At 46.4% G+C, this 27,551-nt stretch overlaps 2 protein-coding genes across 20 annotated transcripts in view; both read left to right on the top strand.

Annotated features, from left to right (window-relative positions):
* The first annotated feature begins 158 nt into the window (after positions 1 to 158).
* On the top strand, positions 159 to 22,681 carry Gfat2 (glucosamine-fructose-6-phosphate aminotransferase 2). 3 transcript variants are annotated; one of them, XM_076799430.1, is made up of 14 exons: positions 159 to 822; positions 12,900 to 13,007; positions 13,980 to 14,069; positions 14,141 to 14,284; positions 14,383 to 14,549; positions 14,991 to 15,132; positions 16,046 to 16,069; positions 19,571 to 19,728; positions 20,064 to 20,303; positions 20,379 to 20,577; positions 20,666 to 20,910; positions 20,989 to 21,144; positions 21,224 to 21,352; positions 21,433 to 22,681. In XM_076799430.1, exons 1-14 carry the CDS (start codon positions 816 to 818, stop codon positions 21,676 to 21,678), a joined length of 2,055 nt encoding a protein of 684 aa, XP_076655545.1. In that variant the 5' UTR covers positions 159 to 815; the 3' UTR covers positions 21,679 to 22,681. The 3 variants fall into 3 exon arrangements, with proteins under 3 accessions (XP_076655545.1, XP_076655547.1, XP_076655546.1); XM_076799431.1 differs by lacking the exon at positions 159 to 822 and adding an exon at positions 9,400 to 9,592; XM_076799432.1 differs by lacking the exon at positions 16,046 to 16,069.
* A 341-nt stretch (positions 22,682 to 23,022) lies between these two features.
* The window catches only part of Camkii (Calcium/calmodulin-dependent protein kinase II), a 251,592-nt gene continuing 247,063 nt past the window's right edge, over positions 23,023 to 27,551 (top strand). For 5 of the 17 annotated variants that reach the window (XM_076798728.1, XM_076798737.1, XM_076798732.1 and 2 more), the window contains exons 1-2: positions 23,361 to 23,376; positions 24,005 to 24,762. In XM_076798728.1, coding sequence (XP_076654843.1) covers positions 24,698 to 24,762 — 65 coding nt within the window. In that variant the 5' untranslated portion in view covers positions 23,361 to 23,376; positions 24,005 to 24,697. Of the gene's footprint in view, positions 23,377 to 24,004; positions 24,763 to 27,551 lie in introns of those variants that run through there. The other 12 variants (XM_076798735.1, XM_076798731.1, XM_076798738.1 and 9 more) reach the window with 7 other exon arrangements.

Genomic DNA, 27,551 nt, shown 5'->3' with positions numbered 1-27,551 from the left:
ATATTTAGAAAATTCCTCTGTCGAGTTTAATAATTCCCTTGTATTTTCTCGCAGGCGACAAAACGCCGTAATATTATCGAACGAAAACCGGGAAAATATATTAAACGCATAATTGCAATCTAAATTATCGATAGGAAGCGGCGCGACAGCTGGCGCCATCTACGTCATCCGCAGACAGTGTGTGCAAGAATAAAGTCAACAAGAGAGCCGATACCAAAAATTTCAGTGCCACCCGATCTATCCGATAGTTTGTTCGATTCTCACGGATTTACGGAGTTCGACCGGCAAGGAATACAACAAGACGGACAACGGTGTCGTCGATCGATAAGAATCGTGTCATGACAAGCGAGTATCCTGACACTACGCTAGTCGTGGGCCACGACGTGTCAACATTTTTCCGCGGCTAACGTTTTTCGATGCACGTTCGTTCGAGAGGACGTTGCTTCATCGATCGTACAGCCTGTGACGTGTACGCCGATCGAAAAGACTCGTCGGCGTTCGTCGCATTATCAACGGATCGGACCGTTCCGTGTGCAGACGATGGAGCCTACTGTCAATTGTAGCGCTATGTCACGGCTCGATCATCGCGCACGCATACACACGAACGGCTTGTAGATGTGACCGTACCCACACCCATGTGAAATTCTACTATCATAAGAACCACGAGCACGGTGTTCTGCGGCTCAGATTCTGCTTCGCTGTGGGCCAGACCGTCACGAACCCGAACCGGTGACATTCTGACTGCCTTTCGACTCACGTATTCTCCTACTTACCAACTCACTTACGTGGCGGCTGTTCAACCATCGAGAAACAACATGTGCGGTGAGTCCGAAGGTTTCACGATCGAACGCATTTGCGAACGAACCGCGAGATTTTCTCGTTAGGATATCGTGCTCGGATCGATCGATTCTTGGAGAAATTTCGAGGGAGAAAGCGTGCGCGTTCGATCCCGTGAGGATCTCGATTCTGACAGCTCGATCGACGATAGAGCCGGCACACGGCTCTTTCCTCGACGCATCTGGCACGTTTCGTTGGTCGCGAACACCGTTGACAGCTGGACACATATTTAACACTAGGTTTACGGAGCACTAAAAATTACTATTTTACATTACTTTACAAAAATAACATGATTGTATCTATCAAAATTTGTGGTCATCTTTTTAATAATATATATATCCAAAGATATCAATTTGTTAAATAATTACTCATGGATGCATCTTTACAATCTCAATATTTGTAAATTATAAATATTAGAATCCATCATTTTGACGGGTCCCGTAAATCTAGTGTTGAAACGTTATGACGTTAATGTCGCTTGCAAAGTAAGACTCGTTGACGCGCTGAAATTTAACAGACTCGATAGTCCTCCGTATCGAGTCCGTATGTCGTTCGATCTGCGATCGTTGTTATACTGATTTATTCGAAAGAATGTTCTATTTTATATTGTTTTTGTTTTCTTTCACACGCGTATGAAATTTTTCTATTAAATGTTAATCGACTCGAAGCAGGACAGGCACGGTAGACTCTTTCTCCCGCCTGAACGATAAAATCGATTCAAATCGAACTATATTTCGCGCGTTTTTCAAATTCTAATGAAACCGCGTAGGGGGCGGTAAGTTTTTATTGTCTACCGGCCGAAAGTGTTCTAATTTGAAACGGTTCGTCGTTCCCTCTGTATTAATATATCGAAATATCGGTAAGAAACACGTTCCATGAACACCGGCTGATTAGGCTATTCGCGAAACTGAAAAATTCCGATAAAATACAGCGGGTAGAACGATAACGTTAGGATTGACCGGCTGTAATTATCGAATGTTCGTATCAAAGGAAGTTGTTCAATGAGGCACTTATCGATAAAGCAGCATATTAAAGACAATAGTTATGGATGGATGCATGGCTGTCTATCTGATAAGTAACAGAACTATGGTAGCTTCCGATAACGTTCCGATTGCATCATGGATTTAATCTTCCCGCCGTTAACGTCAATTCGCTTGTGTGTTTTGAATATTATCGGCGATTAATCATTTCGGCGGAAACGCGTGCCGAGAATAGCTAGGCACAATCAACCGTAGATAATTGTCGTGTCTAGGAGGGGGTGAGGGAGCTGAAAAGATGGCGATCGCGAGTCACAGGAATTTACGTGGCGTGTCGAAAAAGAGAAAAAAAAAAGAAATTCTGATGGGCCACATTCTAGAGAAAGACGACGACAACTTCGGTGCCGTGATTACGAAAGCATTTTGCGTCACTCGTTCACGGTGTAATACGTTGTTTTTGATCGGTGGCGGCGAAAGTTAGTCTCCGCGGCCGGTTCGATTCGAAGAAAGGGAATTCGACGTGCTCCGTAACGCTCCCCTCTCCGCTAAACATCGGTCAAGACCGTGTAATCGGAAATTGCCGGCTTAATTTCGCCCAAAAAAAACCCGACAACATCGATTACAAAAATTGTCCGTTTACAAACGAAAACGTTAGAAACGTTCAAAGAGATTCCAAGAAAATGGTAATGGACCCAATTACTGTGGGGGTGCCAGTTACTGTGTCTATATTAATTATTTTTAAAGCGTAATGAATATTAAAAAGGAGATGTATACATACTAACTGATTTTAATGAAACAAATTGAATACCTCTTGGACACAGGCTTGAAGACTAGGGTGAGGAGCCCAATTACTGTAGGGGTACCAATTACTGTGCCTATATTAATTATACTTATTTTGAAAGCATAATGAATATTAAAGAAGAGATGTATAACATATATATTAACTGATTTTAATGAAAGAAATTGAATACCTCTTGAACACAGTCTTGAAGACTAGGGTGAGGGACCCAATTATTGTGGGGGTGCAAGTTACTGCGCCTATGTTAATTATACTTATTTTTAAAGCATAATGAATATTAAAAAGGAGATGTATACATATTAACTAATTTTAATGAAACAAATTTAATACCTCTTGGACACAGGCTTGAAGACTAGGGTGGGGGCCCAATTACTGTAGGGGTACCAATTATTGTGCCTATATTAATTATACTTATTTTGAAAGCATTATGAATATTAAAAAAGAGATGTATAACATATATATTACTGATTTTAATGAAAAGAAATTTAACATCTCCCTTTTTTAACACCAAACTACCTACCAAGCACAAATTTTTTTCATTATAATATTTTCTTAACACGTTCACGGACAGTAAAAATTTCAGTGAGTCGCAAAAATAGACAGGCAATTTTTCTTGAAACTAGTTGTACTATCCGAAATCTGATTAGACATGAACAATAATAATAAGTTAACTGTCATTAGTAATGACAGTTGGTCATTACTTTGACATGTATATTAATTACAAAAACTTAAGGTTGTATAAAATTATATGAATAAAAATTGGCTTTAAAATTTGAATGCTGTAGCATTCATGTCATTTTGCATCACTATGAAAATAATTAAAGTAATGAAAGTAATTTCCTATGAAAACATTTTATAATTTGAATAATTGTCAAATAGAAAACCGGTCAGTTTGACCGTAGTAGGTTAATATAGGTGTTAATATTCATCATGCTTTAAAAATAAGTATAATTAATATAGGCACAGTAATTGGCACCCCAACAGTAGTCGGGTCCTGTACCTTACATTGTCGCTGCAGATTTAACAATGCTTGCGTGAACAAATGTGTCAACACGTGGGGCAATAAAAGATGAAACTACCGTGTCAATAAAAAAAGGAGCAACCTCGCGGTTATCAGCACGGGGATTTTCATTTCGTGGATAAATATTTACAAGCGATCCGTCCCCGCACTTTGTTAAGTCATAAACTGTACACCTGAGCAATCATCGTTGCGATAACTTTGCTTTAACACTAGAACGACCGGAGCAGTCAAAATGACTGCTTCCTAATTTTTTCTTTTACAATTACTGAAATTGTAAAAATGTTTTCATCGGAAATTTTTTAATGAACCTCTTCATTGAAGCACATATTACAATAAAAGTTGTATGAAGTCCGAATGGGCACAGTCTTGTCGCATTTATTGCTCGGTCGTTCTAGTGTTAATTGTTGCTTCTCGGTGTTTTCGGATGCACCACGATTTCTATAAGAAATTACGCATCGGCAACGATAATAATAATAAATTGATCATTTAATTCTATTTATCGCGGCTCGGTTGTAGGTCAACGATAGACGCCAGTACGTATAAATCGATCGTGTCTTATCGAGCGGATTAGTAGGCTCGCGGTATTGTTCGCGAATCGATCTAAGTATAATCATTGGCAAAACTCGTTTGCGAATTGTTGCCACGGTGTTCGCTCTTTCTGTTCTTATTAATTCGGTCAGGCTTACGACTTTCGATTGTCGGTGGTTTTCCGGTGGGGGGTGGGGGCACCGATTTCCATTTTTCCGAATGGGTGCGACCAGCTTCGGTCGACGACCTCCATGTTTACGTTCTGCAATTGCAAATTTGCACTATCTCGCGTTTACATTAGAATGACTCTACTGGGTCTAGGATTCATTTACATAGGCATGATTATGGGCATTGCTCCACGGCGCGCTGTTCCCGCTACTTAAAAATCGGTAGCAGCGAAGCCACGCCTTCTTGGGACATTCTATAAACAGTGCGAGGCAGAGAACTTTCTATTTCTGGTCTTGAATCTCTTATCTCCGGGTTTCGGAGCTAGATTTTTGGGGGATATGTAGTTTAGGGTGAACACGACTATGGATAGCTCTATCTGGAACTGTTCTAGCTCCCTAAAAATCCGGAGCCAAGAAGCCACGCCTTCTATGAACAGTGCTAGGCAGATAGCTTTCTATTTCTGGTCTTGAATCTCCCATCTCTGGGTTTCGGAGCTAGATTTTTGGGGGATGTTCAGTATAGGGTGAACCCGACTATGGATAGGTCTATTTGGAACTGTTCTAGCTCCTTAAAAATCGGGAGCCAAGAAGCCCCGCCTTCTATAAACAGTGCTAGGCAGATAGCTTTCTATTGCTGGTCTTGAGTCTCTTATCTCTGGGTTTGGGAGCTAGATTTTTGGGGGATATACAGTCCAAGGTGGACGCAACTAAGGATAGCTCTATCTAGAACTGTCCTAGCTTCCTAAAAATCGGGAGCCAAGAAGCCCCGCCTTCTATAAACAGTGCTAGGCAGATAGCTTTCTATTGCTGGTCTTGAATCTCCCATCTCTGGGTTTCGGAGCTAGATTTTTGGGGGATGTTCAGTATAGGGTGAACACGACTATGGATAGCTCTATCTGGAACTGTTCTAGCTCCCTAAAAATCCGGAGCCAAGAAGCCACGCCTTCTATGAACAGTGCTAGGCAGATAGCTTTCTATTTCTGGTCTTGAATCTCCCATCTCTGGGTTTCGGAGCTAGATTTTTGGGGGATGTTCAGTATAGGGTGAACCCGACTATGGATAGGTCTATTTGGAACTGTTCTAGCTCCTTAAAAATCGGGAGCCAAGAAGCCCCGCCTTCTATAAACAGTGCTAGGCAGATAGCTTTCTATTGCTGGTCTTGAGTCTCTTATCTGTGGGTTTGGGAGCTAGATTTTTGGGGGATATATAGTTTAGGATGAACACGACTACGGATAGCTCTATCTAGAACTGTCCTATCTTCCTAAAAATCGGGAGCAACGAAGCCACGCCTTCTTAGGACATCCTATACACAGTGAAATGCAGTTATCTATTGCTGGTGCTGAATCTCTCATTTTTGGATTTCGGAGCTAGATTTTTGGGGGTATACAGTTTAGGATGAACACGACCACGGATAGCTCTGTCTAGAACTGTTCTGGCTCCCTAAAAATCGGGAGCAAAGAAGCCACGCCTACTCGGTACCACAAACAGGGATAGATCGTCCTCTATCGCTAGTGCTTCAAAGTTGTCGAGCCGGATGTGTCGCGGATGTACGATCAAGGCAAGCCAGGGCTCGGAGTGTTTCTTAAAAATCTTGTGCCACGGCTGCTCAGGGAATTCCACACGTTTCAGGACGTTCCCGAAAATAGAATTTCGCTGCAGTTCGCCGGATGATGCAAGGAATCCTTTCACCTGCGCGTCCCCCCTAATCTTTCATAGAATTCCTGAGCGAATGGTCACGGGCTCTGGAATCCGCGTAAACAAAAATAACCGGGTTGCACGGTGCGCCGCCAATCCTGATTTCTGGACAAACCAGAACCTCTCTGCTGTCCTTACGACAAAGAGATGTCCATTACAATCGTTCGGCATTCTTCCACTTCAAGATCAAAACTCTCGCTCTAAAGGTGGCTCTAAAGGTTTGATCACCCTCTAGCTTCAGGTGCAAAAGGGTTAAACAAATCCGTATCATCAGGCTACGGATTTTATTCATTCATTTATTTCAGATCCTAAGAGAATTCAAGAGTATCAGTACATTTATTACAACTCAATAAAGAGAGGAATATTTGTGTTTACATCTCTTGCGGTTAATGCGAACGACTTTTATTTTGCATAAAGGTCCCCGGGGTCTGCTTATCATCTTTGCGCGGAGTCGCATCGACGATTAACGTTTCGTTACAAAATGAATTGTTCGTACCGTGGCTGTGATAATTCGATCGGCGTAGCTCCGGGTCGAGCAACGAAATTTTTGGACTTTTGCGCACGATCAGCCGCGCAAACTGCTCGTCTCGATTTCGCGGGTAAGGTAAAGGTGAACTGGTGTCGCCGGGGAAAGGATTCGCGGAGTCCTGCTCTTCGAGGATAACACGGGGGGCAGAAGAAAGGGGGGGGGGCGGGCCTGGTGCGTATCTACCTGCGTGGTAGTTGAGAGGTGTGCGGTGTACACGGGGGCGGGGGAGGGGGAGGGGAGGAGGGGGATCACGTCTAAATGTCACGTGTAACTGTCCCGTGGCCGGGCGGCTGCACCCTATCGGGTTCGCCACGAGGGAACTTTCACTCGTCGGCGGTCGTGGCGTGGCTCGTTGTCGACACGCGTCGCGTCGCGTCGCGTCGCGTCTTTCGATCCTCCGGCCCGATTAGAGCCCATTGTACCGTTTACCGTGCGCCGGTGTTACTATGGGCGTCGATTAGAAAACCGGGGGAACAAGAAAAACAAACGGGAAAAGAACGGTGAACTTTGAGAACACGGGTTGCTGCGCCCGGTTGAGTCAGCCGCTTGCAACATGTTGCAGTCGCGCTGCACTTTGCTGCACGGTGTACAGTATACACGGTATAATATACCGGGTATATGCATGTATACAGAATATGTTCGCTCGCACGGTCCCGTAATTTGACGGTATGCCGTTTCGAAATTCCTCTCCTCTGACCGCTAGTTTTTCTTCCAGGGAATTCGTTTCGCTTGTTTCTTTGCGATACGGTCAAACCGTTTCACCGTTTTGAAACGATTCGGGGATCGAAACGGTTCGGCATTTCTGTGGCTCGCGACATGCACCGAAACGCGAGCTTCTCCGCCGCCGTTGTGTCAAGAACCGAAGTCGATAGCGCGAGTCTTCTCGATCCTCCTTTCACTCTCGCAGCGATCCTCTCCGGTCCGCTTTTGCTCGCGTCGCGTCTGTTTCCGCCTGAATTTGCACAACAGTGACAATTCGCGCAAGAATTCCGCCCGCCGAAGGCCACGGCATGGCAACCCGTTCGGCAAGGATCTTAAAAGCCAAGACTCCGTAGATTCGCGACAGAGCGACCAGGTTACCGACAAAAGTAGGCGAAAAATAACTAAACCCCCGCAATTGACCCCAGTAGCTTCGGAGGCGTACATGATAAACAGCGGATCATGATGAAAAGATTCTAATTCGGAGAATCTAGGACGTAGAAGTCCAAGGAGACATTCAAGGTCAGAGTTGAGCAAGTACCAGGAAGCACAAGTATATTATGCGTTAGGGACCTCTAGGAACCATAAAGATGTCGGGAGACTCTCGAAAAAGATTTTCAGAAGACAGTAATTCTTAAGGGGGCCGGCATGGTTTGAAATGCATATACGTATGCAAGGGTCAAAATCTAGACAAACTGCCGCTTCAATATTGCAATGAGCAGTTTAGAAGTGGTCAATTGTGTTTCCTAAAAGTCCAATCTACGTCTGTATAGAGCCCAAATTGCGAATTTCTACCTGATCGTGGAGTAATTTGTAATATTCGGCAGGAAATTCGAATTCTGAAGCAAGTATGACGTCACAAGATGGCTGCCGCTGAAAGATTCTCTTAATTTCGAGAGATTTAGTGTTCGTATCGAAAAAAGGCTCTATACAGACGTAGCAAAGACATGTACAAACACGGTGGTATGCATTTTTAATTGATTACTTACTTATTTAAGACGTAAAATGTCTAGAAAAAAGGCACAGGATAACATAGCGTGACAGTCAAGGCCAAATGCCTGCCGGTCAGGACTCCGTAGATTGGCGATAAGGTAGAGCGACCAGGTTACCGACAAAAATAGGCGAAAAATTGTTTACGTGCCACATCTTTTCGTCCTTATATGAGAATATTTTTCGCTGGGAAAGGGCTCGTTCGAAAGAGGAAGGTTCGATCTAGCGCGCGTTGGTCATGAGCTGACGAGATTATGCAGATATTTGGTAATATAAGCGTTAGAAGTAGGCCAAAAATTGACGATGAGCATGCCGTGGAATCCAAGCGTTTTTATGCCATTGGATGAGTTTTCTGGACGAAATCGAGAGTAGCACACACTAGAAAATATTTCCAACCTAGAAATTGAGTTATATTTTGTCTTGATTCTCTGCGAAACAAAGCCAAAAACTTGAAGCACGTTTCTGGCGTCAGAATTCATAATATCGATACTACAGAACAAAAAATGTGACGAGTTTAGTCACAGACTTAAGATCCGTCGGATCAAGACCAAGACGGACCTCAAGTCAGTGGTTCTTAGGTCAGTGGACAATCTTAGAACGCGTTGATTACGCGGAATCGATCGTCGCAGGAATAAAAGTCTTTCTACATGGATCAATTTTGCAATCGCGTTTGATTGCCGTGCCGTTTAAAATCCTTGCTATCTGCAACACATCATTTCGTTATCGCGCCTCCTTATCGAACAAGCTAGAACAACTTCCGGCTGATGCCGTCCGTTCTATCGAGGAAGAAAAACGCCTATCTCCAGAGTGCGTGTTTGTTTCAATGTAATCAATTAATTGGATCGATCCAGGCATAATCCTGTTCGACAAGCGGTTGCACTTTTTTTCGTACACAAATCCTGTCAGCCTTTGAGAAAAATTGTATCGGCTTCAAGGGAAACATAAGTATGACTTCGTTGGGCGATTGCCAGGGAGTGACCTTGCGATATACCTGCCGCGCTATCGGGATGAACGCGTTATCTGAGCATCACCGCTTTTCTTCGATTATGACGTTGTTAATAGTGGACGCTTTTTTCCATCCCCTCTACCGTGCGATTTCCGTGAATCCCGGGAGGCCCCTATCGAACGTTAAATGAGATCTACTTACTTGATCACGCCATTGTAGAATCCGACGTCGATCCGATCATTCGGTCGTGTCTTCGGTCGGCTCTTTGATCGGAATCGAATTCTAGACGCATGGTGGTCGCGAGTGTTCTTCGCTCGCGTTTAAGACTCATCGTCGACGATTCGAGGGGAGGCGCTACTCCGACGAGACTACGATCATCTGTGCTCGTTCCACCACTATGGGCGGTAGGTTCCACCTTTAAACGTTCATATCTTCCTCCGATTGTCGGATCAGGATCCCAGAGTTCCGGAGATCTGGGATCCTGGACCTGGATCCCTCCAGGGATCTGCTTACGCTCTTCGAACGCGTAACGTGCTCGCTTTATCAGATTCGGTACAGTCTCTCTTCGGGGACACATACAGTGAATTCTCGATATATGTCTACAACACGGGTCTTACTAGCGTCGTGTATCGTCCAGGAGCCGTTATGTTTACACTCCTCGGCGTCCGAGGCCTCTCGTGCTACGTGGCCCCTCACGGGGTATACTCCGCGCTAGTGGGGATAGTTCCGCGACGTTTACCATCCAGGCCTTGGCGACATATATAGAGAAATCACTGTATCTCTGTCTTCCTAATTTTCTCGGTTCAAATATTCCTCGTCTGTTGGGAAAGCCGTGTATGGACACTGATCGGGTACCATTCAGGCTGTTAAAGGTCTCCAAAGTGTATCTTACTTTCTTCCTCATATTCTTAAAGTGCCTTGACCCTTTAGCTTCTTTAAAGGGGAACCTTGTATAAATGGCCAGTTTTTTAAGAATTTTTTTTTGAAAAATGTAATGCGTAGATTGATTTAAACTTTGAGGTATTACTTATTAATGTTGTAACGTAAACAGAAATATTTTTTGTAAATTTTAATTGTTAATATCAATGGTGCAATGGCGGGTTGAATATGGCATCCTGGAAATGAGTCCCGTGCAGCGTGCAATGCACAAAAATGATCTGAAACAAAAAACTCAAAGTGGAGTCGTTAGTTTATTTAACCGTTAGTTTATTAATTTATAAAAACGGATTTTCTGTTAATAACAGTGTTTTAAACAAAACGGAGCACGTCACGTTGTGGCCAATTATTTATAGAATATATGTACCAAGTTTTACACAAGGTTCCCCCCTAAGAGTCAATGGTAGTCACGTGACTTTTGCAGAGTCATCAGGTCGGTAACTGCTGTACACTTTCTGTTCACAGCCTTCAGCCACTGACTTAAGATCCGTCTTGGTCCTGATCCAACGGGACTTAAGTCTGTGACTAAACTTGTCACATTTTTTGCTCTGTAGTATCGATATTATGAATTCTGACGCCAGAAACGTGCTTCAAGTTTTTGGCTTCGTTTCGCAGAGAATCAAGACAAAATATAAGTCTATTTCTAGCTGGAGATATTTTCTAGCGCGCGCTACTCTCGATTTCGTCCAGAAAACTCATCCAATGGCATAAAAATGCTTGGATTCCACGGCATGCTCATCGTCAATTTTTGGCCTACTTCTAACGCTTATATTACCAAATATCTGCATAATCTCGTCAGCTCATGACCAACGCGCGCTAGATCGAAACTTCCTCTTTCGAACGAGTCCTTTCCCAGCGAAAAATATTCTCATATAAGGACGAAAAGATGTGGCACGTAAACAATTTTTCGCCTATTCTTGTCGGTAACCTGGTCGCTCTACCTTATCGCCAATCTACGGAGTCTTGATTCTTAAGAATTACTGTCTTCTCACGAATGAAAGTCTTTTTCGAGTCTTTCGGACCTTTGTCCGACATCTTTATGGTTCCTAGAGGTCCGTAACGCATAATATACTTGTGCTTCCTCGTACTTGCACAACTCTGACCTTGAATCTTTTCTTGGACTTCTACGTCCTAGATTCTCCGAATTAGAATCTTTTCATCATGATCCGCTGTTTATCATGTACGCCACCGAAGCTACTGTGGTCAATTACTGGGGTTTAGTTATTTTTCGCCTATTTTTGTCGGTAACCTGGTCACTCTACCTTATCGCGAATCTACGGTTACTATCATCTCACGAATGAAAATCTTTTTCGAGAGTCTTTCGGACCTTTGTCCGACATCTTTACGGTTCCTAGAGGTCCCTAACGCATAATATACTTGTGCTTCCTGGTACTTGCTCAACTCTGACCTTAAATGTCTCCTTGGACTTCTACCTCCTAGATTCTCCGAATTAGACTCTTTTCATCATGATCCGCTGTTTATCATGTACGCCTCCGAAGCTAGTGGGGTCAATTACGGGTGTTTAGTCTGGTTTACGTTCTTTCTTCGGGGAGTTTGCACAACTTGCAGTATAGTGACTGTAACTATAACGCGTTCGTTGCATGTTTGCAGAAACAGAGCGGTGAAAAGGCCGGGTCACGTTCGCTGATCACGCGAGAGGGGACTGTGCGCGCGAATTCTGATGTCGCGGTCTTTCTAAGCCGAGGACATCGTCTCGAACCCGATCCTCTTGAATTCCGTCGGCTAAATTACTAAATACTATCCGCGACAGAATATCCGATCGACCGCCGCGGCGGAGTAGTAATGTAACGGTACACGGTCCCAGTCGCTTATGGTCGCGGTGTCGCGGAAAATTGATACGTTATCGACAGGCCCACGAACGGAGGAGAGAAAAATGGCCGACGTAGAACAGAGGGAGCAGGGAACAGGGAACAGGGAATGGGCCACCTTTTGCACCAAGATACACACATTCTAACGATCGTTTCGTCCGATTCACAAGGCACGCTTTCCCTTTCACCTGCGCGCGCTATATCGCGAATCACACTAACACCAATTTCGCGTTTCGATCACCCGGAGCCGATTCTCGCGGATGCACCGAGCACATTTGAGAAATTTCGTTCCTAGTCGCATTCGCAACCCTAATTCCTTCTGCTCCGACTGTGAAAGTTGTACGAACCGATGTTTGCATAGAACGATTCCGCAAAAATATAGAAAAATTCTGATTCTCCTGAAAAGAATATGGCGCATTTCTCTGTAAGATTGTAAATCGTAAGCAGGAAACGTGTGTCGCTTTTGTTGCAATAAAGGGTCAAAGGAGAACCCGCAGAAGGGTTGATTTTTATCTTGTATCGCGGATTCGCTAAAAATTGCGAGTGTGTCGATGGACTTTCGCAGCATAGTGGCATAGTTGGGTGTCGGTGTCAGGGCGAGCAAAAGCGGCCGTGTCGATAAATCGAAAGCTTCCGGCGTTGTTTCATCGTCGACCTTCGCGCGGTGAACGCCTCCGAGAAAGAAAAGCGCATAAGTAAAACGAAGGTCTACTTTTACCGATCTGCGCCTTTCTTTACTACGCGTTTTCTGACCCCGTTGAGCACAATCAACGGCGCGGTGATCGATAGGTCGTCGAAAGCGTTGACTAGCTGCTGGATAAACTATTCGGTTGTCCTGATTGGAATGCAAAACTTCCACATAGCTTTACAAATCGCGTGTTAGGCGTTCGAGAAGGAACTGTTGCGAGAGATTTTCCGTTCTAATTTTTGTTTCGATTTTCCGTAGGAATCTTCGCGTATCTGAACTACCTGACCCCGAAGAGCAGGAAGGAGATCCTAGAGCTGTTGGTCGGCGGCCTGAAGAGGCTGGAGTATCGAGGCTATGATTCAGCAGGTGAGAATCGCAGAGAAACATCTCCTTTTCCCTCGAGGGAAATCCGTCAATTTCTTTTTTTATTATTTTTATCGCGCTGGAGGCCGAGGAATATTGAGAAAATCGGTAAATCGACTTCAAAATGCCGCCATTTTATAAGCAATCAATTAATTTCTTTCCTTAACTTCATTTCTTGTTTTTTAAAAGATACTCTATAAACATTCATATACAGTGTTTACTCGATATATGTCCAAAACACGGGTCTAGCCACGGACATATATCGGCGAGGAGATACTATTTTTTGATCCACGGGAACTTACACTCCTCGGCGACCGAGGTCTCGATCGAGGCGATCGAGGCAGTGGTGATAATTCGGGGACTTTTACCGGCTAGGCATTTGGGACATATACAGAGTAAACACTGTAACTCATGTAATTTTGATTATTTTTACTCGAAAAATCACTCGTAAGTGAATTCTCGATATATGTCAACAACACTCTTGCCAGCGACGTATATCGTCCAGGAGACACTTTTCTTCGATCCACGCCAAACGTAGAAAAGGACATGAAAGCTCGAAGAGGAGTGTAAACATACCTGTCCTACACGATGCATGTCAAGAACACAGGTCTGGCTTTAATATGTTGGTGAAAGTCCCATAAAAAAATAATGAAAAATAAAGAAGTTTTGTTATTGGATGATTTGTTATGGTGTTACACTCCTTGGCGGTAGTGGGGATAGTTCCGCGACGTTTATCAGCCAGGAATTTGCGACATATATAGAGAAATCACTGTACCAATAAATATGTTTGTGTAAAATCCCAACGTAAAAGGTTCAATAGTCTCCAATAGAAATTTTCAATAGAAATAGATAGTAATTTTCAATAGAAAAAAATTTCTAAATGCATTTATCCGTGAGGATTCGAATTCGGGGGGAGAAAGTAGGGAGAAAGGGGAACGCGAATGAACATCCTTCAGACGTATCGTCCTGTTGCAGGAGTCGCTCTCGATACCGTCGACGGCAAGGACATCTCGATCATCAAGAAACAAGGAAAAGTCAAGGCGCTCGAGGAGGAAATCTTTAGCCGTGGGTATCGCGTTGTTGCACCTTGAACTTTAAAGCTCCTATCGCCGGTCGATTATTTATGAATTTTCCAGGCGACAACATCGACTTCGAGGCGAAGACACAGAGCCACGTGGGCATCGCGCACACACGTTGGGCGACCCATGGTGTCCCATCGGAAGTCAACTCACATCCGCAACGGTCCGACAGCGAGCACTCTTTCGTCGTGGTCCACAATGGTAAAACCTCGACCACGTCTCTTCTTCCAACTACTCGTAGTTCTCGCTTGACGATAGAACCCTCGGTGGCACGAAACTTAAATGAAATTTCACTTCAGGTATCGTGACCAATTACAAGGAAGTGAAGACGCTGCTGCGCCAGAGGGGCTACGTCTTCGAAAGTGAAACCGACACGGAAGTCATTGCAAAGCTCATTCACCATCTCTGGGTACAGCATCCGGCTTACTCGTTCCGCGAACTCGTCGAGCAAGTTGTACAACAATTGGTGAGCCTCACTGCGGATAACAATGGGGACATAGGGTCACGGGGAAGACAAATGTCTGACGGCTAGAACAGCTGCGATAATCGAGTCTTTTCAACGACCAGAAGTTCGTTTCTCTGCGCTGTGTGCGCCCGGCTTCGTTTAAACTCTTCCTGCATTTTGTTCACGCTTCCCAAAGCTTCCGGTAGCTAAAGTCTTAACGCATTATCTTCCTGTTAATAGGTTTCTCGATAATTGATCGAATGGAAGCTTAAAGTCTTACACAATAATCCCAAACGAAATGATTAGACTTGACTTGTTGGATTACGATTGGATCTATTAAAAAATCCTCGGACATTGGACATTGCACGCCGGTTTAGATTGCATAGGCACAGTTCGATAGGAAGTTCACGAAGGTGTCTCGATTAGAATGGCAAGATTGTAACGATGCGTTCGCACTTTCAGGAAGGCGCGTTCGCCCTCTGCTTCAAGAGCAAGCACTTCCCAGGCGAGTGCGTGGCGACGAGAAGAGGCTCACCGTTGCTGGTCGGCATCAAAACGAAAACGAGACTGGCCACCGATCACGTGCCGATCCTTTACGGCAAAGGTAAGTTCGCCGACGCGTCTGTCGATCGACACAGGCGTTCGATAGTGCCGAGCATACCGAGGAGAAAGGTATTAATTAGTCAATCTTTCGGAGAGATCACGCAAGGCTATTTCTGGCCACCGGGACCACTGCGAATGTCCCACTGGAAACGCTTTTCTAAATATGTTCTCGAGAAAAGGGCCCCGGTAACTATCGTCCTAATCTCTCTGTCTCTCCTCGCGAGGAGGTTGGTATGGCAGCTCGGTGGAAATCTGTGACTCCGGAGTTTTCATGGTTCTTTTCTTTTTTTTTGTCGTTTGTGCCTATCATAGGAACTAATCGTCCATTATTAATAGCACGCATCTGTCTCGATTCGGACCTCGACCGGCGCTCTCATTTTTGGAGTAACCAATGGTTGTGAATGTTTCCAGGACAGCCCCCAAACGGTATCATTCCATCGCTACCATACATTTGTAATCTCTCAACGACCACCCTCGAAAGATTATAGCTCGGACAGTTGCGTGCGAACCTAACGTTGCGAGCCTAACTCGAGGGTTCGGACGAGCTTGATCTTTCTAGGGTTTACTGTCTGCGAACATGACTGCGTAACCGAGATATCTGTGTGTATTAACACATTATTAAATTACGACTAATGCTGAACGAGTGTTCATGGTGAATAACTTTCTAAAAAATCTGTACATTCTACTGGAACGATCGAGGTATTGTTTGTGGCGTTAATCACATGATTGTACATCTCTCGTGCGTGAGATAGTAACGTCTGGGTTAGCCTCTAAGTTACGATCCGTTGTCTGTTTCTCTGGATGCATGCGAACTACTTTCCTGGTGATACAGTCTCGAGTCGATACTATACGATGTTTCTTTTGCATGAACACCTCTTCCGGTTATGTTCTCCTCCAACTTTTCGTCTCGACAGATGAACAACCACTCGTAAACAAAGGTATATACACTACTCTCTACACTACTCTACACCTGTTTCTCCCCTCGGCGCTCGACCTTCCTCCCGACAAAACATTTTCTATTCAAAATTCTACTAGTAGCTTCTTCAACGAGACACTATTCAAAAATCTGAATTCAAGCTACCGAAGGTCCAGCGTTCGAGGAACGCATGCAGAACCAATTCGCTTGATTCTTCCGATAAGTGTGTTAAAAGAAGACGTTGATGTGCTATGTTTCTTAAACAAACAGATTCATCGAAACAATAGTCCTGTATTTCTTTCGCCTTTCCGAAACGACTGTGTTTTCTGTCTCTCTTTCTCTCTCTGTTTTTCTCCCCCTCTTTTCTCGCGTGTGTTCGTATAACAAAGTAACAAAATTAACCATTGGCTTCTTCTCGTTCCACCAGATTCGTCCAAATTGTTCAATCGTCGTAAGCGATCGCTTTGGAACATGACAGAATGTTGTTATGTATTTGTTTATCGAAACGTACACACACACACAAGCACATAGATACATACTTATATGTGTATACATATCGAACCGTATTTATCGAAAGAAATCCATCGAGTTCTCGTCTATCGTATCCTCGGTAAGAGCTTATGCGTTCGTAGCTTTTGTAATTGTAAACGGCGCACAGTGGGCCAAAAGCGCCAAAACGTGGCCAAAATAGGAAGGAGTACTACAATTTAGTTCAAAATTGATACTCATAGGTTTCTCGGGTCGCTGATTATAAATCTGATGTCAAAATGACAAAAAAACAAAATGGCGGATTCAATATGGCGGATGCGTAACCAAAAAAATTATTGGACTTTCTTAAAAATTGGTATTCCCATATTTTTCGGGCCGGCGAATATGAATTTGATGTCAAGATTACAAAAAAACAAAATGGCGGATTCAATATGGCGGATGTGTAACCAAAAAAATTATTGGACTTTCTTGAAAATTAGAATTTCCTATATTTTTCGGGCCGGCGAATATGAATCTGATGTCAAAATTACAAAAAACAAAATGGCGGATTCAATATCGTGGATGCGTAAAAAAATGATTGGACTTCCTTGGAAACAAGTATTCCCATATTTTTCGGGCCGGCGAATATGAATCTAATGTCAAAATTACAAAAAACAAAATGGTGGATACAATATGGCGGATGCGTAACCAAAAAACTGATGGGACTTCCTTCAAAATTAGTATTCCCATATTTTTCGGTCCGACGAATATGAATCTGATGTCAAAATTATAAAAAAAAAAACAAAATGGCGGATTCAATATCGCGGATGCGTAAAAAAAAGATTGGATTTTCCTGAAAATTAGTATTCCCATATTTTTCGGGCCGGCGAATATGAATCTGATGTCAAAATTACAAAAAACAAAAATAAAATTTTTTTTAAACAATAACAAAAATATTGTTAAAAAAAATTGTTGTATCAGAAAACTCTATAAGTGGAACCATACAATGCTTATTTAACAAATTTTCTAAATTTCTCGAGAAAACATGCTTGTAACTAGTACTATGTCTACCTCTGCGTCACAAAAATGGATCGCATTACGAAAGGGGCAGTTTTGGGCAGCTACTTTTTCAAGATAATGTTAAATAATAGTATCTACTACAAGACTCGACAAGAATCTCCGTGGAATATTGTGGAATATACAACTTTTAGTGTACATTTGTAAAATCTGTGCACTAAGTATTACCGTTCACTTCATATATTCCAAACATTAATTAATATAAATCCAATGTTATTATTATGTATAGTATTTACTTCCAGGAACAGCATCCATCGTACACGCACAAAAAAAAAACTTCAATTTCCGTAAAATTGTAAGCTTGACACCTTTTTTTTCACAACGTAGTTCACTGCACGAAAACTGCGAGAGACGACTGTATGGAATACTTGTACTCCCACCATTTAGCAGGTATAGGTAGTAAGGCCTTTTTACCTTCGGCTTCTTATACAGTCATTACCTGAGAATCCAATACGGCAAGAACCATACCCCTAACGTGAAGTTCATTTTTTGCATTTACGCCCCTTTTTGACGCTTTTGGCCCACTGTGCGACGTCTCCGCCGCCGAGTATGCGTGTCTCGTTCCGTTACTTGTTGTTTGCTAATCATTTTGTTTTCTTTTTCGTCTCTCCCATCTTCCCCGCATCGAAAATTTGAGCAGAAGGCGAAGCGCAGACAAAAGGTAATACATTACGTTCACGTACGCTTCCGTCTGCTTTGGTTCCGCTCGCTTTCCGCACTGTCTCCCCCTCTCTCTCTCTCTCTCTCTCTCTCTCTCTCTCTCTCTCTCTCTCTCTCTCTCTCACTCTCTGTTTCTCTGTCTCTCTGCACGTTTCTTCGGGTTGCTTCGACGGAGCCTGAGGAGGTGTTGGTGGCCACGTGTCCGTACGTATCACGCGTTTATCTTTCAGCGAGGACGAATCCGCGTAGTCTAACGCAATCTTTCGGTGCCACGGCTTCTTCTGTCCACGGTTTCGCTTTCAGACAGGTGTACAGACCTCTGCGGGATCGCTTTCGTTCAAGGTCCGCGAGGACCGTGTTGTTCGACCTCCCTAATCACAACTTGCCTGTGTCAACGACGTCGCATCACGGTCGTTGAACTGTTAACCGATAGAACGCACAAAAATCTGCAGTCTAACTACCATTAGAATTAAAATCGTAGAAAACTTGCCGGTGCGGAGAACCGAGTTAGGGTGGACACAGCGGGGGAATAGATTAACAGATTAACGAACACCTGCGAACGCTTTGTTACTATGTACAGGGTGTATAAAAATTGTATGTCACGACCATCGAAGCGTGATTGTACACCTCCGGATCGGTGGAGATCTGTGAAAAAAATTCACCGCAAAATTCATTTTGACCTCGAAACTAAAGGTCAAAGTATCGAAAAATTTGAGTGATGAGTACTATACGATGCAATGAATGAATTGACCTTGATTTCCAAGGTCAAGGTGAATTTTGCGGTGCATTTTCTTAACAGATTTCCACCGATCCAGAGGTGTAGAATCATGCTGTGGTGGTCGTGACATATAATTTTTATACACCCTGTACAATCATTGTCAACTATTATCGAGACGGAGTTATCGAGACGCCGTCGTTTTTCTAATTCGGTGTGGGGCTTGCGAAACGTGGGAAACGGCACGATGCGCGATTACGGTAGAGACTTCTCGTTGCATCGTTGCATTCTAGCTGATCAGCGTCGTGCTGTTTTGGTGTACTCTGTCCAAAGGGCCTATATTATTGTACATTAATCCGCATTTGCGTATTATAAGACCATATGATGAGAATCCTCTATGTTGCTACCCCTTTTGTCCCGCTGGAACACGATTTCCTTATTGTGCACGCGATTTGAGAAAAGCTGGAGGACATTTTGAGTAAAGTCAATTACGGGACAGAGTGGATATGTGACATACTGGACTCGGGAATTTCTAATGTAAACGAACGCCACGAAAGGCCGAGCAACCGTGAAGGGTGACAGTGAAGTGTTCTTTTTCGGTAGACCATCGTCCCCATGGCCGCAACCCGGAACTTCCGGTGATCCCTCGCAGCGAGAGCACCTCCGAGTTCCAGCCGCTGGAAGACAAAGAGGTCGAATATTTCTTCGCGTCCGACGCCAGCTCTGTGATCGAGCACACGAACCGTGTGATATTCTTGGAGGTAAGCCGCCACTGACAAACCAGAAGACCCCACGAAGACGGAGATCAATTTTTCAATGAGGTGGACAAATGGGTTCCATTGAAAACTTTCCCCCGGGCCTGGGAAGCTCTGAGAGTTTGACCACCGAATCCATTGAAAACTTTTTGGCCGGCCGCAACTTTGCTACCCTAATAGCTTTAGAGCCTTGGGCTAACTCGGGGAAGTTGGATGTGTTTCTTCGTGAAGGGGGGAAAGTTCCCCTGGTAGGGGAAGCTTCGGGGAATAGATCTGTTTAACGAGAAAATGTTGCGATTTTTCCATCGCGCTGAAATTTCCTATTCGATTCGTTTCTCCAGGACGATGACGTAGCCGCGGTGAAAGAGGGTGCGCTCAGCATCCACCGTCTCCGTCGTTGCATGGACGACCCTCACGCGAGGGAGATCACCACGCTGAAGATCGAGATCCAGCAGATCATGAAGGGCAACTATGCGTACTTCATGCAGAAGGAGATCTTCGAGCAGCCCGAGTCGGTGGTGAACACTATGAGAGGTCGCCTGAACTTCAGGGACAACTCGGTCACGCTGGGAGGCATCAAGGTATGGGAAAATAAAAGTTGATTAGCTACCAGCAAAGAGAGAATGAGAAAGTAAATAATTTGGTCACCTCTTTAGGAATACATTCCCGAGATCAAGAGGTGCAGACGACTGATGTTGATCGGCTGTGGAACCAGCTATCATTCCGCAATCGCTACCAGGCAGCTGCTGGAGGAGCTGACAGAGCTGCCAGTTATGGTCGAGCTGGCTTCCGATTTCCTGGACAGAAACACTCCTGTGTTCAGGGACGATGTTTGTTTCTTCATCTCTCAGTCAGGTAGATTCACTGGAAACAAGGTCTTGAACGTTAAACACTAGGTTCGGTGGATGAGTAGGTATTTAATTTCGGCTTCGTACTTGCACAGGTGAAACAGCAGACACCCTGATGGCGTTGAGGTACTGCAAAGGACGCGGAGCGTTGATCGTCGGGATCACGAACACCGTGGGCAGCAGCATCTGTCGCGAGTCCCACTGCGGTGTTCACATAAACGCTGGCCCGGAGATCGGTGTGGCAAGTACGAAGGCCTACACCTCTCAGTTCATCTCTCTGGTGATGTTCGCTTTGGTCATGAGCGAGGACAGGATCTCCCTGGGCACGAGACGTCAGGAAGTACGAGTCGATAGATCGATATCGATTAGTTGAAGTTTATCTGTCGACGATTCTGTATCGACAAATTTGTATCCGTAGATCATCGAGGGGCTGAAGGAGCTGGACAAGCTGATCCGTCAAGTGCTGCAGCTGGACGACAAAGTGAAGGAGCTGGCCAAGTCCCTGTTCCAACACAAATCTCTGTTGATTATGGGCAGGGGATACAACTTCGCCACTTGCATGGAAGGTGCTCTGGTAGGTGCTCACCGTCGCTAGCCTATAACGATCAATCTGGAATTGGTCTGTTAATGAGATGATCAAATTGTGTTCACAGAAAGTGAAAGAGCTGACGTACATGCACAGCGAAGGCATCATGGCAGGAGAGCTGAAACACGGGCCCCTGGCTCTCGTCGACGATTCCATGCCAGTCATCATGATCGTCATGAGGGACCCCGTTTACGTGGTCGGTAGAATTTCAAAAAAGGGAACAGAAGAGTGGTTCAGGGTAGTGGAATAGTTGGTTGATCGATTGATTTCTTGCAGAAATGTATGAACGCGCTGCAGCAGGTGACGGCCCGCGACGGTAAGCCGATCGTTATTTGCGAGAAGGGTGACGAGGAGACCAAAACGTTCGCGGACAGAGTCCTAGAGATCCCGAAGACGGTCGACTGCCTGCAGGGAATTCTCACGGTGATTCCAATGCAATTGTTGTCCTTCCACATCGCGGTTCTACGCGGCTGCAACGTCGACTGTCCTAGGAATCTGGCGAAATCGGTCACGGTCGAGTAAATCCCCTGGGATCATCTATCCGGAATATTCCATGTCGAATTCGAGGATCGAATACCTATTATAGGGACAATCTTCATCTATCTCATCTCAAGATAGAATGCAATATATCTACAGGGTGCCATAGGTTTGAGGTGTGGCAAACCTTTCTCAATATATTCCGTTGCTTCCTTAGAATTCTATATTTTTCTATGTAACATTCATAGAGCGTTCCAGAAACCTAGGTATCGATAACATTTATCTTTTTATTTATGTCCAAGGAATACATCGACAAAGTTTGGTACGTTAAACCTGGGCCATCCTGTATATACATTTATATCATATATAATGAGAATATCGTGTAACCGATGATCAAAGATCGATCCATACTCTATGTACTTAACGATCGTATTAGGACGACGAACTAGCAGGTGCAGATATTTCTTATGCTCGCGCGCACATTATGCGGCTCTTAGGAATAGTTCATTTGGACCAGCCATTACATCGAATTATTAGCGTCGGAGGTGAGCGAGAGCTGTTTCTCCGAAACTGGCTACAGTGCATTTAGGGTTGCTCATATTCATATCAGATCGACAGAGACGTTGCATTTTCAGTTCAATGTGATCATTCCACGATCGAGACTGCGACGAGGACTGTCGTCGTGATCAGGATCGCATCGTGTATCTGATCAGAGAGACTTGTGTGCATGCGAGGGTGTGCGAGAAGGTGTGAGTGGGCGTCATAAATTTTCATCTCGCCAAAAAATCGACCGGATTTGAGGGGCGAGAATCAACGGTCGATGGCAATCGATCGCTTATCGATAATCGATACGGATGTCCGCCATTGTCCGCGGGGGAGAGTGGCGCGCATCCGGTTCTTTAGATTATAGTCGTATTTTGTACAGTATTTAAGAGGAACCAGTGAAATTTGATACGTTCCCTTTAATCGTGCTATGAGGTACGCATTGTTACTGACGGAAGTGTAATCGTGTTCTAGTTTAAGATCATATAAACAGAATCTTTACGTACGCCACGGCTTTTCGAATTCTGTGACCTAACCCCCTCCCCATCCATCACCCGAAACAGCAGGCTGAAGGTAAACAGTTTCTTTTCTATTTCACGATAAATCGATTCGGTTGTTCTCCTCTGTTCTTTCCAAGAATCCACGGACGATTATCGTTTTTGTTCCGAACAGTCGTCTCGAATATTTACGTCGCGCGGGGCAGCCAATAAACGCGCGGGAAAATCGTGACACCGCGCGGCGTAGTGGCCAGAAAATTGATATTCCTAGGATACCGTTCGTCTAATAATTTCTCAAGATCTATGCTCGTTGTATCGTTCTAATTGGACGTGCGCCAAAAAGCCGATCGAAGCGATACTACACCGGGGCTCTCGGTCGGGTTCGGTTGGCGTATGCGCCAGTAGTAAATCTCGTGTTTATGTCGGACATGCGGAATCGAGTCAGTGCGCGTTATCCCGTCTGACCAGGGACGGTACGCAACTCCTTTCAGTGATCGTAACCGCGAGAACGTAACCGCGTGGGGTTGCATCGTTTCCTCCGGTTCTTCGTTTCGCTCTCCGTTCTCCGTTCTCGCGTTCGCAGCAACAATTTACTCGTGTCTGCCGGAGAGATCAGCGAAAACGCCCCTAGAGAGAGAGAGAGAGAGAGAGAAAGAGAAAGAGAGAGAAAGAGAGCGACGAGAGTCGGGAAGACGAGCTCCCGGTAACAACGCACACAGAAAACGAAAGCCGAATAGCGAACGGTGAACCGTGATTTTCGAAAATGCTCGGTTGATCGACCAGCAGTCGGGAATTCGTGGAAATTTAAATGGTACCTCCATCCCCTCGGGTTATTTCGTGCAGGTTGGCTACGCCGACGACACGGCCGATGGTGGTACCACTGTTAACCGTCACGTAACCAGGTACCATAGGGTATAGAATAGGTGCCGGATTTCCGTCGTTTCGTACCGATCTCGTTCGAAAAATCTATGGTCCCGTCACGCCCTCTGCGTGTCGGAGCAACGGAGCCGGCACCGTTGTCCTCCCAATAAATTTGAACCGTTCCCGAACCGAGTACGAAGATCCCGGAGCGTAAACCGCGCGCGATTACGGTAGCAATTCTCCCCGCGTGTACGATAAAACCGATCTCGGTGTATGTCGTAGCGTTTCGCGTGTCGCGTTTCGACGGTCACGTGTGGTCTCCCACCTTGAAACGGATCCTTCTTAACCGACGCGATATCGCGGTCGGCTGTTCCGTTCCGGTCGGTAAAGGAACCGCGAAAAACCGCGACGCGTCGTTCGCGTCGCGTCGCGTCGCGTCGGCTACTCCTCTATACGGCTGATCTGTGCAGGTATAGTACGTGGTTAGTGGTTGTGTCGCCATTGCCGGCGGTGTACAGCGAGGGATAGCAAGGGAACCGTGGAGCAGAGGAGGAACGGAACGGAGCGTAGATAGAGCGGAGCACGCACCGCCTGCGCCATTGCTCGTGAGGCCGGAGAGCCATAGCCAGCGGGGGGCAGCACTACGCGAGTCAGTCGACGGTCTGCCGGCGAGCAGTGCGGACGCGTCGTGGAAAAGAGAAGAGACGTACGACCGCGCGGAGATATAGAGAAAGAGAAAGAGAGAAAAAGGGTTATTGGAAAAAGGGGATAAGAGAGAAATAGAAAGAGAGAGAGAGAGACGATTTGTCGTCGGTTGCCCGCAAATATTTGCTGGCACGGCCGCGATTTCGCCCCACCGTCGTCGGTGGCCAACGTTAAACGCGTCTCCCTTGGACAGAAAACCGACTCTTCGCCTCCCCTCTCGCCCGTGTCCGGCCCGGCCCGGCCCGGCCCGATCCGACGAACGAACGAACGAACACCCTCCCCATCCCTCGCCACGGACCGAGCGTTACCCGCTGTTCTAGCAGCGCCGCGGCGGTTCCCCTCTATTGATCGAATTCGACCAGCGAAGTTTCCCCTAGCGTGTGCGGTAGTGGCGGCCGGCAGTGGCTCTCGCGCTTACGTTCCTCGGTTGGTGCGGTAAATAATCGCGATACCTCGGCATGGCTACTCCGACCGCTTGCACGCGGTTCAGTGACAACTACGACCTGAAGGAGGAGCTGGGCAAGTAAGTGCAACACTCTTCTTTCTACCCGTGCACGTTTATACCCGTTGTCGACCACAAGGGAGAACGGAACAGATACCGGGGAGAGGGACCACAGAGAGAGGTAGAGAGGTAGAGAGAGAGAGGACACAACGGAGTATCCGTTTAACGTTACACGCGCGCGTGTGTCGCGACGTGTGTCCGCCTCTGTTCAAGTTTCTTTTGGCTCCGCGTATTTACGTGTGCACCACACGCCTCTGTGTGTCTCGTCCCTCTCGACGGTGTCTCGCTTATCCTATTCTCCGTTGTTTTTATCCGGCGAGGCTCCGTGTCACGACTCCTCGGGGCTTGGCCGTCCAGAGCCGCAATGTCACGACGATACTTGTCGCTGATCGTGCACCTCGTCGTCTGACGGTCCACGCTAGAACGGGAAGACCGTTCGATGGCCAGCAGACGACGCGGTGTCGCGTCGGCCATGATTATTCCCTGCGTAGATACACCGGGGACTCTCTGTTCTCCTGCCCCACTCCCACGGTTTATCGGCCTCTTTTTATCCGCGTTCCTCGCCCGTGATCTTGCGACGTCGAAATTCTCTCGCGAACCCGGCGCGGTTACGCACCGACGACGTCGACGTCGACGTCACCTTGCCCCCGCGAGTCCTAGTGGAAAAATGGTCTGTCAAGGGGGGTCTTCCGGTTGGTCGAGTTTTCGAATCGGTCCTCGACAGGGTCGTTGCTCCAGGTTCGAAGGTGTCTCTTGGTAGACCGTGAACCCCCTCGCGAAGTCCCTATAGACCAAGGCTAGGGTCGTCTAGCAAGTGGGGGTTTTGTTGACGAAGCAGCCGGTTCGATTGTTTTGCGACGCCGGAGCGGACGGTGACAGAGAGTGTCTAGTGGAAAATCGGGTCTGTCGGCCATCGAGCGGATTTAGGTTAACCGAGCGTGTGTGTGTGTGTGTGTGCCACTAGGGGAATCCGTTCAGGCCCGGATTCTTGACCCGTCGAACCGGGTTGCTCTGACATTGAGGATCCCCCCGGTGTGTCGCACACACACCCCTTATATCCCCGTCGTACCTGCTCACCTGCTCACCTGCTCACCCGGCAACCCACCCGCCACGCTATTTAACCCGGCGGAGCGCACCCTCGCACGAGGCCGCGGCGTCCCTTCTCGCTCGCACGGGAGACACCCCGTTGCATTTCGTCTATATTTAAGCGGCACGGCCTGTCTGCCCGTGGCTCAGCCTCTATATATAAAAGCGTCAGGGCCTGACGGTAGCTGGTTTCGGTGGCCGCGCGCGTTTCTCGCCCGTCGAAAACCCGAGGCATCCGCATCGTACGCGCGGATCTGTCACCGAATCAATACGATGTCGTCGCGCCGCTTTTTACCTTCCTCCTCCTCCTCCTCCTCCTCCACCCCCCGCACCCCCGACACCTTACCCCGTCGCTCCCTTCTCGGTCTCTTTCTCGCGCTTCCTCGCCGACCAGGACACGCCATGGTTGTTTCCGTTCGGACGTCTCCTCGCATTCTTGCGAACCCCGGGTCGCCCTCAGCGTACCCGTTCTCGACGGCAGGTGGTTGAAAGCCCGCCGGGTCCCTGAAAAAGTCACTAGATTGTCAGATCTTCAGCGATGCAGGGAAATTTCTGGCGCACAAAAGAGTTCTGTAGACTCTCCCGAGTACAATGCCAGAGGGGAGGGTGGGAGTACGAGATACCAGTTTCAGTTTTTAATCTAGAAGTTCTCGGAGCAGATGTAAGTGGATTAAACAAAGGAATTTAGGGAATTTCATGTGGAATGTGCTGCATGAACATGAATATTGTGATTTGTAAGGCGCCGTCGCTCCATTCTCGCTTCTCGAGCTTCTTCAGCAATGTTTGTTGCTGTAGCGACAAACGTTATTCGTTAACCACGTTCGAGAATAGGACACGGTCGATGCGCCACTCTTCGTTACAACGTTCAATCAATCGCCCGAGTGCGACATGGAAATTCCACTTAGGGGCTAGAACGGTTTTCGGCAAAGGAAAGTCGTGTACAGTGAATTCCCGATATAAGTCACTGCGAGCCTCGCGTTTAATGGCCGCTGGAACTACCCACGCCACCACGGACCGTGACGCCACCGTGACTTTTACATTTCCAGCGTGCAACATTCGGCGAGAACCACAGGTCTCGTCTAAATGTCACTGGCCGGAACCGCGCAAGCGACTTATATCGAGAATTCACTGTACCTCGCGCGCTTGAACTTGCGTCCAACTGGCGGGGCTGTTGCCGGGAGGTCTGCAAACGTGCGTGCTGGCTAAGCAGAAGAATTGTTGCATCGTTTCGTCCGGTGTCGAGTTACTCTGGACTTCGAGTTACGTCCGAGTTTTTCGAAAAGATCGCCGAGATACCGCGCCGCGTATCGTCAGTTTTTGCGGAGCGGGTTGTCGACGAATGTTATTGCCATGGAAGTGGCCCGATGGACACGAGTAGGTCGCCGGGACATGCGGCGGTTTCCTATTTGGGTTTCGAGGTTCCGTGGACCTCGATGTGGCATAGGTATCGGTCTCGTGTCACCCGTGACCCCGAGTGACCTCGACTCCGGAACCGGGCAAGTTGTTAGGCCGTGCACTAACACGCCGGCGAATAAGGAACATTTCTGACCACACCCCCGCGTCTTTTTGGTCGAGTTTCCGCCACGGTCGATAAACACCGAGCCGGCAGGTACGGCACACGCGTTACGACGCGGTCTCACCTGTCCACTCGTCGCCTTTTCCAATTAGCCGGTCAGTCCAGGTACCGAATTCTATCTCATCGTGTTTTCACCGAATTGCATCGC

The sequence above is a fragment of the Halictus rubicundus genome, chromosome 13 (genome assembly GCF_050948215.1).
Source record: "Halictus rubicundus isolate RS-2024b chromosome 13, iyHalRubi1_principal, whole genome shotgun sequence".
In the NCBI taxonomy this organism is placed as follows: Eukaryota; Metazoa; Arthropoda; class Insecta; order Hymenoptera; family Halictidae; genus Halictus; species Halictus rubicundus.
This window is presented reverse-complemented; position numbering and strand designations above follow the sequence as displayed.

Bases quoted from the DNA above. Each gene is read 5' to 3' on its own strand.
- Gfat2 (XM_076799430.1), top strand. The intron at 14,285-14,382 runs GTAAAACCTCGA...ATTTCACTTCAG, and splicing joins TTTCGTCGTGGTCCACAATG to GTATCGTGACCAATTACAAG. The intron at 20,578-20,665 runs GTAGATTCACTG...GTACTTGCACAG, and splicing joins TTTCTTCATCTCTCAGTCAG to GTGAAACAGCAGACACCCTG.